The sequence below is a fragment of the Antedon mediterranea genome, chromosome 3 (assembly GCF_964355755.1).
Source record: "Antedon mediterranea chromosome 3, ecAntMedi1.1, whole genome shotgun sequence".
Taxonomy (NCBI): domain Eukaryota; kingdom Metazoa; phylum Echinodermata; class Crinoidea; order Comatulida; family Antedonidae; genus Antedon; species Antedon mediterranea.
This window is the reverse complement of record NC_092672.1, coordinates 19,007,864-19,021,479: the sequence shown is the minus strand read 5'-3', so window position 1 is coordinate 19,021,479 and position 13,616 is coordinate 19,007,864. Positions and strand designations below refer to the sequence as shown.

Genomic DNA, 13,616 nt, shown 5'->3' with positions numbered 1-13,616 from the left:
CTTAGAAATACAATTTAAAACACAATATGGAAACGTAACTCTTTTACTAATTATCTTGAAAAATGTACATTATATAGATATAGCCTATACAAAAAAGTATACGACGGGTGCAAGAAGCTATTCTACTTCGGCCAGTTCAATTCTCTATACAGTAATTGATCCATCCGGCGTCGTCTTCTCACGTGTGAATAGCTGGATGGTTTGTTGTTTGCAGGTACGGTATTGCACCATAACTTGATGACCTTTAATTAATTAATTAACAGTATACACAACTCCATGATAAAGGCCTCCGATTACTAAATTTATATATTATTTATCAATATGTTAAAATAAACAAATTTTAAAAACAAATCATGATTACAACAAACAGTACAGGAGCTGTTTTATGTTTGTAGGTTATGGGCCTACAAATGGTTGCCAGAGCACATTGAGAACTGTTCAATAATTAAATATGCAGACGATACTGTTATAACTGGATGATGATACATTAATTTCTAAATTGATAACTTTGTACGGTGGTGTGATACCGATTGTGAACAGGCACTTCTATTTTAATTCTATATTTAATGAAATGTACTGTGACTTCGTGCTCCTGTCATCAAAATCAAGGTATAAAGTACGGTACATTACCTACCACCACGTGTAAAATCAAGATTTGTCTAAATTGCGCCGGGAAGTCAAATTCCTCAGAAAAAGCTAAACGCACCAATGTTATAAACCACTCTTTATTTTATTTATTAGTGTTTATTTAATTATTGACTGTAGCCTCAATGTAATGTTTTTATATTTTGTTAATGGTGTTCAATTCTCTGCTTAAAGTCTATTCCTATACTTATTGTGACCACCATGATCCAGTACATAATATATATTATACTGATTTATTATTTGCGAACTGGAACTTTTATAAATTACATAGAAATAGAGAACGATATCAGGTGACATCTTCAAAGAGATTATTCCCATTCTTCTATTGCTAATAATAGAACGGATAGTAAGAAGCTATGGAAAACTTGGAAAGAAATTGTAACGAGTACAAAAGGAAATAGTGTAATAAATCTCATTAATGAATCGGCTAACGGAAACATTACCACTCAGATATTCATCGGATTATTTCTGTACTATTAGAGAATCAATATTAAAATAAAAATCATAATACTACTTATAGACAACCAATTTTACAACTCACTCAGAAATTACACGATGCAAAGCAAACAAAGCATTTTTAAAGAAAACTATTAACGTAAAAAATGATTTTAAAATTAGTAGTTGTCCTCAGCATTTTAACTTTAATTTAAATTGTAGATGACGAAAAAAACAACAATAAAACTTGAAAACTTATAATAATAATAATTTGAACGTTCAATATTGAAGCTGCTAAACGTAGGCCTTAAAGGGTTGTTTTTTAACCTTAGAAACAATTTATACCAGATTATTCAAGACAAAACAAATTCTCTAAATTCATTACAGTTATCAATTTTATAGAATGGCATATTTAAATTATTGTGTACCACCTCGTACTACTAAAATTCTTTTTACACAAATTCAATTTTATTCAACAATCAATTTTTTGATAGGCCTAGCGCCATTCTAACAATCGTTGCTCAGATGCTGAAGTTTTTACAGCGGTAATTTTATTATTTACCGTAACGTAGGCCTACTCATTTGTATTTAATTTACTTTTACTGTTTTATGTATGTAACTGTATTTTAATGTGTCAATGCAAAGGCACACATTTCCAAAAATTTTCACTAGATGCCTAATTATTATCGTATAAATATATATAAATCCAAAGGCAAATTACTGAAAAATGACAATGCTGTGGGTGTCAGTGGCTGGATCTCAATGGAGATACAAAAAAAAAGCTAAATCAAAACGATAAAGTAAAACAGCCAGAAAAGTTATAGCAGAGCTTTCGGGCAACTAGTTCATCAGTTCAAGTGAAGGAATTTGGATAACGTTAGTATAAAAACTGGCAAGTGCTGCCGTATAAATATATAGGCCTATATATATATAATAATTATATAAACACATTAGGCAAAGGACATTAATTCTAAACCGCCTATATATTATTGTCATTTGTAAAAATGTTTTGTAAAATTTAAATAAATCATAATTTAATGAATATTACAAATATATAGGCCTATTTTAATTTAGCAAAATCTTCTGATATAAATTTAATAAAAACAATTTAAAATATTCACACATAAATACTAGATTATCATTATTTTTAAATAAGGGATAAAAAAAGGTAAACGCATCAAATTCAGTACAATTATTATTTATACAGTAAACAACTACTGTATAAATATTATTTATTTATTATGATAAATAGACTAAAAACTATTCAACCATCACATGCGCAAGTTAAATTCACTTTTAATGGGCTATGCGCACACCCAGTCGTCGTTTCCCTGTCTAGCTGCTGCGCGCTGCATGCTATGTGTGTGTTTGTTGTTCCAAGAATTTCTCTCATCTCCTCTCGCGTTTTTGCGAAATAAAAATACCAATTGAATTGGAAAGCAGGAAGTAGGTTAGCCTAGGTTTACTTTATTATCCTAACAATTTTGGAATATTTAAATGTGTGTTAATTTAGCTTGAAGAAAGGTGGTTAGACATATTGATTTATAAAGATGTAAGTGTGGTCGTTACTTATAGTAAAAAGCCAAAATTGTATTGCATGGCGGAGAAATGCTTCGTGAGTACTGCACTGCTGCTCTGTCTAGCCTCGGCTCGAAGGATCGCGAATTCGTAGTAGGCTAGGCCTCACATGTCAGGCTAAGGAGAGGCAGAGCGTAAAATGGATATGGCGAATGGACATTTGTCGGATCCTGGTGGATCAACGACTGTCAACAATATGGATTCAAATGATTTTGTCTCCCCATGGCCGCAATGGCCTGCATTTTGTGAGACTGAAGCTCATAAGTCTGCAGTTATTTTTGCCAACTGCTTTGGAGAATATGTAATGGATCAGCCAGAACTGAGAACGAAAGATAAGGCAAAACAGTATGCAAACAGATATATTAAACACTTCTTAGAACACTTTGAACATGAAATAAACAAAACTCTGGGTAATGTAATTATTGAAAATCATCAACCAAGTCCACATTTCAACCGGAATGAGATTCCACGCTCTCGACAAGGGAGTTTTCAGTCATTATCACCATCTTTGCCCCCTCCAGATTCATCCTCACTTTTAAATCACCCAAATGGAAATGGAAACGTGATAAACTCTGCAATTCAGTCGTCACATTCTCAAGATGACCTTTCTTCTGGAGCACGAATTAAGAAATCTGCGTCACGTAAAATGTCATTTAGGAAATTTGGACATAACATAAGAAATAGATTTCGTAAACAAAGTTCAGGTGATGTTGATACTAGTCGTTTTCATCGTACTAAGGATTCAGATATTGTTGTAAGAGAAGGAATTGTAAATAATTTAACAGGAGAGGATCAGCAAGGTAGAAGTCAATGGGAAAAGTCTCGACTGCTTCTGGTAAGCAGACCAGAAGGACTAACGTTGGAATTTTATGCACCGCCAAAGGTAGGATTTTCTTTTTTTTTAATTTGCTTCTGACATCACAGTTGAAAAGATTTTAGTAGAGACTTTACGCAGATATTTTGGTTTTGGTCTACAGGCTTCCTTTTAATCATGCGCGTACCAAATGGTCTTTATTTTAGTAGTAGTGGTGATGGAATGTACCATTAGCTGATATACATAAAATAACTGTTTATATTCGAGTCATGGCTCTTTTATCAGACATTATAGTAGGTAGGCCAATATCGGTTTATCCAGGTAAGCGGCACTTGACTACCAACACCATTTTTGGTTTGTGCAATTCTTTCTATTAGTGTCCAGTGTTCTCCCCAGGATTCACATCAAGCGTCGCGTCACTCAATCTGTCTGTCTATGATGATTCTTAATAAATGGTATAAAGCAAAGTTAATCATGTATTATGTAAATTAAATATTTATGTACCAGTTACTATACCTAGTCTACATTCACACTATGTGTATTCTGTATACTGTAGGCCCTACAGTGATACCTGACCTTATACCAGCCCACCATTTCCTGATCTTTCCAACATTTAAAAAGGCAATCCTTGTGCTCTAATCCTTTTTTTTTCCAAACTTTTCCTGTTCTTAGGTTATTCAAGAATATTATCTTAAAAGGAAGTGAACTATGAAATATTTGTCAAATTATTATTTTTTAAACTTATTATTATAATAACTGTAGTGTTAGGCCATATAAAAAAAAACAACAGTTGATCGTCCCCGCCCGCATGCTTTTTTCAGGCCGCATCAATTTTTATTTTATTTTTTATTTCGATATTTTGTATAAAAAACATTGATTTATGTTGTACCTTTGTCGAAAGCTAGGCCTAGCTCTTTCTTTTTTCGTGATCCACAGCCGTCGGGAGCCATCGATACACATCGTCGACTGCGATAAATTTGAGGTCATATTCTTTGATTATAGGTCAGCGATGATAGAGGTATCACTGCCGTTGAATGTATGAATATTTTGAATTACACTCATCATGGGTATAATATTTTACATAAACGTCTGGATCTAATTAGAATTTTCACAGCCGCTATATGCTCGCTACTCCTTAAAAATGTTGCCGTGAAGCAAAAAACGACTGGATTTGGAGAACACATGTTTTTGGTTCTACCCTGTTTCTATCGCTATATTCTATACATTTTGAGTTACAGTATACACTAGTATTAATATTTATAATTATTGGTTCCTTGGTGGGCCTACTTTTTAGTCCTTTTATCAATTGTTACATAATAATTTGATCTAGGATAGTAGGATACTGCTAGACTAGATAGTAGATAAACAACATGGTTTTTATTTGTGTTTCGATTCGGACTGCAACAAAAATTGTGAAGCCGGCCCTTGGCTTGGTATGCGAGAACGGTGTAGTGGAGGGCCGACGTACTCTCGCAGACATTTTCTCTGATTTTGCAGGCGGCGAATTCGATCAAGGTGGACCAATAGATACCAAACTACGGAGGTGAGTAATTGTTCGGTAAAAATGTTCATATAGAAGTAACAAAACTGTAGGCTAGCATATTGTCGCGAGAGAGTGTAGAGTTTGCCTATCCATAGAGGGGCGAATCGACCCGGCTGGGTTGAAACTGTCCCATATATATAGGCTAGATGTTTACGGACGTGTTCGGGTACATGACCCACGTCCTGTTTTAAAATATGTGTGTATGCATTGATATTCCCTCCCTCTTTGGATGTCATATTATCATATTATTGTCATGTTCAGAATTCTTTCAACACAACTGAATTTACCATATATTTACCCCTACTCTTTTTCATTCTTTATTCTATCTAGTGTGAAGAATGCCTCAAGTGGCGAGTATGTTATGCAGCACATGTTCTGAAGCGTGACCAAGGGCAGCTCTTGGAACGAGAACTGGACACACTGTCGTATTCATGTGGAACTTGTTTTCAAGACATCCTGGGAGAGGACGATTCTATTGTTTTTGTCAATGACAAAATGACATGTGCCCTGCCTATCGAAGCAGCTTATTACATAACATTCACAGACCCCCTGTGCTTTTATTGTGGAACTGAGCACAATGTATCAATTGAGAACATGAATTATCCACTTTGTAGTGAATGCAAGAAATCAGGCAAAACACCCAAAAGGAAAAACACTAGAGCATTTGTGCCACAGTAGGCTAATAATATCCAGAAGTTTGATATAAAGTCAAAGTGTACAAAAAGGACTTTTATTGTGACCCCCTGATAAAATAAAAAAAAAGGTGTATTTTAATATTTGCTGTTCTGTATACTTATGTTTGTTTAGACATCTTACAGTACTTACCATATTTATTTGAATTGTCAGGAAGGGTGTATGCGAGGGGTGGGAGTGATTTTTATTCATAGCGGCATGTTTATTCAAGAAAATACGGTAGTGAGTCGCCATCTTGGAAAAATAAAAAATAAAAAATAAAAAGAGCCTCTTCCTTCCTTTTTTTAGAAAACCAGGACGATCAACTGTTGTTTTTTTTTACATGGCCTTAGTAAAGGTACATAATTAAACATGCCCACAATCTACTGTACTGTACACAAATAAACTATGATTTTAATGGATGCTTTGAAATAGTAGTACTGTAGTAGTAACATTACAAGCAGAATGTCTACTATACACTGTTAAGTCTAGACTTTACTGTAAAATGAATCAATTTTCATTTACAGAGTGAATATTATACACTTAAATAAAGTGGATCTAGCATGATTTATTTTTTATGACATAAAGGGCCCTTGGTGACACAGTCTATCTGGGTGAACCCCTAGAAAAGTGGCGTTCTGGAGGTTTCTGTTTTAATCGGTTATTGGTACATTCGTAAATACAGTAAATTTTAAGTAAGAATTTGATTTGGAAAGCTAAATTAAAAAAAAAGACATTATCCAGTACTGTATGTTTGTGTGTTTACCGATTATGAACCTCAATGTGGTTGTGGAGTTTTCTTTAAAAATAGTTTTAACTTAGGGTATGTTCAGACCTACGGAGTTATGCTTTCGTATCACAGCCAAGGTCATATTTTAATGAGCGTCGTAATAGCAAAGTGTTCAGATTCATTGCAACGAAGTTGTGTTACAAACGGATATGATGTCACTCGCTGGCGATTAACCAAACTCTAACGCACGTATAGACCTAGGCCTACCTTCGTTGTTATTAAAAGTAGTAGTGGTTGGGGTAAGAGTTACAGGCCTAGACCGAACACTTGGGCTCGGCATTATCGATGGGTTGTCAGGCATACCAACCAGCCGATCGTTTTGGGGTTTGTTTTTATATTTGGTCTAGGCCTAAAATATCATTTATGGCAGAAAAATGTTCAAATCCCGTACTTGCACCGGCTCCAGACTTATTTACTCGGTCTTTCGCTGCTTTATACGACGACCCCTTCAATTTCGTTTGGATATAATTTAAATCCTTCTTTATTATGAGGATGGCCCATCTGCTATCTAACGTGTCCGCCATCTCGTTGAACACAGACATCTTGTTGCCGGTGCTTTTACGCCAGTTTTTCACTTCCAACCGATCTCTAAACTCAGGGCTTCCCACCAATGAAATAAGGTATTTTACTTCGGTTTCTCGCCAATGCGCACGCTTCGATGACATTTAAATTAATTAATATAATAATATTAATAATAATAATACTGTATACCTAGTGTAACAACAAACAAAAGGTATGATTTTTTCGCACGTTCACCGATCACAACAAATGGATCAGCTTGGCTGTACGATGAGGAGCACATGTCACGATGTGATGTGGCGAATATTGTAATTTGATTGGCTAGATATCTAACCTAGGTCATATTCATCGATGCGTGACTTTCGTATTGTAAGCGACGTCCACTAAACTCATACCTTGAGCTTTCGTAGCGTACGAAATATCAGTGTCGTACGAGGTGGCTTCCACTAATCTTTTCCTGGTTCAGACCTATGGACTTGTACGCCGCGTACAATACGAAAGCATAACTCCGTAGGTCTGAACAGGCCCTTAAAATTCAGTTTTAAGTGCAATTGGATGAACACTACTGTACCTGTTGTACATTCCATTTCCACACCCAACAGAGATAAGTAAAGACTTGACACTTGATACAAAGCTTTCCCCCATAGTGTGATGGAATCAATGTCTTTATTCACTTGCAAATTAAGATGGTATGCAAACCTTTGATCTTCATGTAAATTTTAAGTTAGACTGATATTAGTATACTGTACATTTTTGTGCAATAAATGAATGAAATTTATATTACAATTACAATTTTTTTTTCAAATAATTTGCCAGTTCTACAGTACTTTACTAACTGTATAGCGATTAATTAGTAAAGTTTAGTTATATATTGTATACTGTAGGAACTGATCCCAGATTTCTCAACTTGCTATATAATTTCTAAGTTCAAAAGTCTTAATCATATTCATAGTAATTAAATAACAGGGCTCGCAGAATCGCTTGCCCGACGTCCCGCGGCAACCAAATAAATACGTCGGGCAACTAAAATTTAACATGTCATGTCCCGACGGGCAACCTCTTAAAATCACCGAAAATGTCCACGATGTTTTACAGGGGTTGTGAAAAACTGTAACAATGAAAATAATAGTCGCGCACGAACGAATTATCTTGACGTCGAGACCAGTGTAGTGTTTGTTAAGTAAATGTATGGATCGGAATTCGGTGGTATGGAACGTTATCTCCAGGAGCCAAAACACGTGTTTCTATGCAGTCGGGCGTATCAAGTCGTTGCGTATAGAGTTTCCAGGTCTGTCATATAGCACGCGGTCTCTTGCGGCATCCATTGATCGCGAAATAGGAAGCGTTGAACTCTCGGCTCTTATTTGAAGTTATTATACCAGGGAGTTTCTAATTAACAACTCCCTAGTTATACTATAAACCAAATAAAATAGGGGCTAGTATGTTTTTGGTTTTTGTTTTTCTCAATTATCGACATCATTTTACGGTGGTAATAAAATCTGAATCTACTACTTAGTATTAACATTTACTCCATGGTATTAATTATGTGGCCTACAGCCTGATAGTAGATTAGGCCTATGTTTAATTACATTCATGTATGTATTTTGTGTGTAATAAATAATTTGCTGAATTACTGTAATTATTGTTCAAATGTACAATACAGTATATTATTAAATTATAATAGATACGTCATTTTAATTGTCTGTGCCAAATAGGCGGCGGCCGATGTTTTTAACACAGGCAAGTAGGCCTACCATTTTTTTAATAAATATTACAGAATATAAATTTAATAGGCCTAATAATTTATTTAATAAATACATTGAATACTTAAATAGTTACAGTATATTTTTTATTATCAACATTGAAAATAATACACTTCTTCGGGTATCGCCGAGAGTTGAACTTTCAAAAACTCCAACTTGGCGGAGCACGTGGTTTTCACCACAATTCGGCACAGTTCCCTTGTGTTGTTTTCAATCACCAACTTGTGCGAGCAGATGGTTGTTTTTATCCAACCTGTGCGAGCTTCTACTGAAACAACAAGTAAACCTCCACAAGCCCGCACTCTCCACACACCGTACCCATGTGCTCCTACTACGTACGGCAGCTGCTGTGAGGTTTTTTGCTATACGCATGCGTATTGTTACACGTCACGTAGACGGACGTCAGTTGATGTTTGTTTGTTTTTTTCTTCTCTATGATTTCAACTAGCTCATCACCTTCATAAGTACTTTGTTTAAACTTTTTAGGCCTAGGCCTACATTTCTATAGGCAATATTTTAGATATATCTATTAAATAATTGTAAGATAATTAGTGCCATGTCTAGGCCACTACATTTTAAATATCGCAAAATAGCTTGATTTCGGAATTTCATTGCACAATAGAAGCAAAACGTTTTTGCTCCCAAAGTAAACCCACGTGAATACGCCTTTTTCATTCACGAAACGGAACACATCTTCGATCGATGACAAACAATGCCGTGCAACGAAGCGTAACCAACAGAAATAACATAGCGTTTTCAAGGGATTTCAGGACACCATGTTAATTAAACAATCGCAACTCTTGTACGGAGGATCGTATGAGAAAATAAATTACTGTAAAATGTTCTTAAAAGATTGGCCTACATCACTGTGTAATTGAAAAAATTTGAAAAATTGTTTTCACTACTTTAAAATCCATCGAAAAAAACACCACAGTGTATTAAGCATAGGCGTTTTTCACCGACGTTTTTTCGCGGTGCAGTCGCGGTATAAAACGTTAAAATTAAGTTAAAATAGTGGGCAAGTAAAAAAATGATGAGGGCAACCAAAATCTAAAACCTACTTGCCCGATGGGCAACCAAATATTTTAGGATTCTGCGAGCCCTGAAATAAAAATTTCAATAAAAATGTAATTGTAATGGTTTTCATGAGTTAGACTGTGTTTTGACACTACAGTGTACAGGATTAGCAGAGCCGGGAAGCATGATTTTTCCCATAACTTTAGGCCAAATCATAATTTTGCATACTGTTATATACTGTAGTGTAGTAATTGGGCAAAATTGTCTGAGTTTCCGTAGATGTACAGTTGAGAAACCTTCATACAAAAAAAGATAAAGCCTTCATCCTACAATATTTGTATGTACAGTACAGAGGTCCTGTATCTGACAGTATATGTACATCAAGACACTTGTATGTACAGTACAGAGGTCCTGTATCTGACAGTATATGTACATCAAGACACTTGTAACAGTACAGAGGTCCTGTATCTGACAGTATATGTACATCAAGACACTTCTTAAAATTCTCTATGATCAGTTAAACCAGATACAGTACGGTACATACTTCTGTACAGTACAACCTTCATTGAACATACAGTACACCTAAGTAATTACTTACACTACTCTTGTTTTGCATATTACAGTAAATTTTATTGCAGTACACAAAGAATACTGCAATTGTCAATAAGGATGTCTAAATAACAGCAAATATGCAAGAAATACCAACATGTAGAAGCTACTGTATCAGTGTACAACATTATGATCATTTCTTTCATTGAATGAATGTATTACAGTTTACTGTACTGTATGTCAACTGAGACAGAGACTATGATTGTTAAAAAATGCAGATTGTGACACTATGTTATTGTTTAAACATAAAACGAATGATGATTTTGTTAGTTTTTTATGAATTTGTTAGCATTTCTAGATATTGGATTGGAAATTTGATATCTTTCATCCATAACTACTATTACTACAGTAATGGTAACTATTACAATATGCTAATTTAAATATTGTTCAAGTCATTATGACCCGAACAATTATAATGACGTTGAAGCCTACAAGATGCCTTGTGCTTATACACAGTGCACCATGCATACATTTTAAGAGCTCAATTTAGTGGTGACTATTGTGAAATGCTAACTGTGCATAAAGAAGCTTTGGGATAAACAAAATGCATTGTCACATTGCATGTTTATTTGAATAATAGGGGAATGCCCAAGTACTATTATGAGTATTTTGAATTACTTATTGATATTATATTACAAACACTATAGTTGCATGACATACAGTATGTTGACAATACTGTATGCTTTCTATAAGTGTAGTTCAAAACAATATTTATAATTGTATCCAGATTTCCTTGAATTTACTATATAATTTTTAAGTCTACCTCGTGCCTCTTTAGTATATGATGACTGTATGATTAAATCTATCGTTCCTTTCCTAAAGATGCTACTGTTTTAGCAATCTTCTTAAAATTATAAATTACTTTAAACTATTGCTATTAAGCATGGCATATGCTTATCTTTACAACAGTGCGTCATTCATGTTGTTTCTAGTTGCATATTCATGTGCTTTTACTGACATACTGTACTGTACCCAAGTGTTTTCATGAAGGAAACAAATTTATTGTGCTTGGTCAGTTGAAAATAACCCTAACTTGCTAGTTTATCAAATTTGTTATTGGTCGCCTGTTGTTCAGTAGGTAGGAATTACTGTGGTCGCTGGCCTGTTGTACAGCAGTAGGTAGGAATTACTGTGGTCGCCTGTTGTACAGTAGGTAGGAATTACTGTGGTCGCCTGTTGTACAGTAGGTAGGAATTACTGTGGTCGCCTGTTGTACAGTAGGTAGGAATTACTGTGGTCGCCTGTTGTACAGTAGGTAGGAATTACTGTGGTCGCCTGTTGTGCAGTAGGTAGGAATTACTGTGGTCGCCTGTTGTACAGTAGGTAGGAATTACTGTGGTCGCCTGTTGTACAGTAGGTAGGAATTACTGTGGTCGCCTGTTGTACAGTAGGTAGGAATTACTGTGGTCGCCTGTTGTACAGTAGGTAGGAATTACTGTGGTCGCCTGTTGTACAGTAGGTAGGAATTACTGTGGTCGCCTGTTGTACTGTAGGTAGGAATTACTGTGGTCGCCTGTTGTACAGTAGGTAGGAATTACTGTGGTCGCCTGTTGTGCAGTAGGTAGGAATTACTGTGGTCGCCTGTTGTGCAGTAGGTAGGAATTACTGTGGTCGCCTGTTGTACAGTAGGTAGGAATTACTGTGGTCGCCTGTTGTACAGTAGGTAGGAATTACTGTGGTCGCCTGTTGTACAGTAGGTAGGAATTACTGTGGTCGCCTGTTGTGCAGTAGGTAGGAATTACTGTGGTCGCCTGTTGTACAGTAGGTAGGAATTACTGTGGTCGCCTGTTGTACAGTAGGTAGGAATTACTGTGGTCGCCTGTTGTACAGTAGGTAGGAATTACTGTGGTCGCCTGTTGTACAGTAGGTAGGAATTACTGTGGTCGCTGGCCTGTTGTACAGTAGGTAGGAATTACTGTGGTCGCCTGTTGTACAGTAGGTAGGAATTACTGTGGTCGCCTGTTGTACAGTAGGTAGGAATTACTGTGGTCGCCTGTTGTACAGTAGGTAGGAATTACTGTGGTCGCCTGTTGTACAGTAGGTAGGAATTACTGTGGTCGCCTGTTGTACAGTAGGTAGGAATTACTGTGGTCGCCTGTTGTGCAGTAGGTAGGAATTACTGTGGTCGCCTGTTGTACAGTAGGTAGGAATTACTGTGGTCGCCTGTTGTACAGTAGGTAGGAATTACTGTGGTCGCCTGTTGTACAGTAGGTAGGAATTACTGTGGTCGCCTGTTGTACAGTAGGTAGGAATTACTGTGGTCGCCTGTTGTACAGTAGGTAGGAATTACTGTGGTCGCCTGTTGTACAGTAGGTAGGAATTACTGTGGTCGCCTGTTGTACAGTAGGTAGGAATTACTGTGGTCGCCTGTTGTACAGTAGGTAGGAATTACTGTGGTCGCCTGTTGTACTGTAGGTAGGAATTACTGTGGTCGCCTGTTGTACAGTAGGTAGGAATTACTGTGGTCGCCTGTTGTACAGTAGGTAGGAATTACTGTGGTCGCCTGTTGTACAGTAGGTAGGAATTACTGTGGTCGCCTGTTGTACAGTACTGTAGGTAGGAATTACTGTGGTCGCCTGTTGTACAGTAGGTAGGAATTACTGTGGTCGCCTGTTGTACTGTAGGTAGGAATTACTGTGGTCGCCTGTTGTACAGTAGGTAGGAATTACTGTGGTCGCCTGTTGTACAGTAGGTAGGAATTACTGTGGTCGCTGGCCTGTTGTACAGTAGGTAGGAATTACTGTGGTCGCCTGTTGTACAGTAGGTAGGAATTACTGTGGTCGCCTGTTGTACAGTAGGTAGGAATTACTGTGGTCGCCTGTTGTACAGTAGGTAGGAATTACTGTGGTCGCCTGTTGTACAGTAGGTAGGAATTACTGTGGGTGGTTTTCAGCATTGTCCAGTCTACTGTAGTCTGCCTTATATAATTTTATGAAGTGACTTGATGTCCCACGCTAGTTTTTAGTTTGAATGAAAGCGTGAATGGCTCTATAGTAGCAATTCTTAAGAAAGACGGGATAGTAGTCCCAATGTTTAAATACAGTACAAGGTGAATTTATTTATTTCAATTAAAAAAAATAATGGTAGTCAGTTTTTTACAGTTGTATTGTTTGTAGTCTACAGTAGTTAGTCCTTATTCTGGCCTTGTTTGTTGATGATACAGGATGTCAGCCTAAGTCAAACCAACTGTTCAGACACATTTTTATCGTACGCTATAACGCCATGGTCTGA

The 13,616-nt window shown here is 36.3% G+C and overlaps 1 protein-coding gene across 2 annotated transcripts in view; it reads left to right on the top strand.

Annotated features, from left to right (window-relative positions):
- Window positions 1-2,437: 2,437 nt before the first annotated feature.
- The window catches only part of LOC140045005 (SH2B adapter protein 2-like), a 44,328-nt gene continuing 33,149 nt past the window's right edge, over window positions 2,438-13,616 (top strand). For both annotated transcript variants that reach the window (XM_072089735.1, XM_072089734.1), the window contains exon 1: window positions 2,438-3,541. In XM_072089735.1, the coding sequence (XP_071945836.1) occupies window positions 2,798-3,541 (744 nt within the window). In that variant the 5' untranslated portion in view covers window positions 2,438-2,797. The remainder of the gene's footprint in view (window positions 3,542-13,616) is intronic.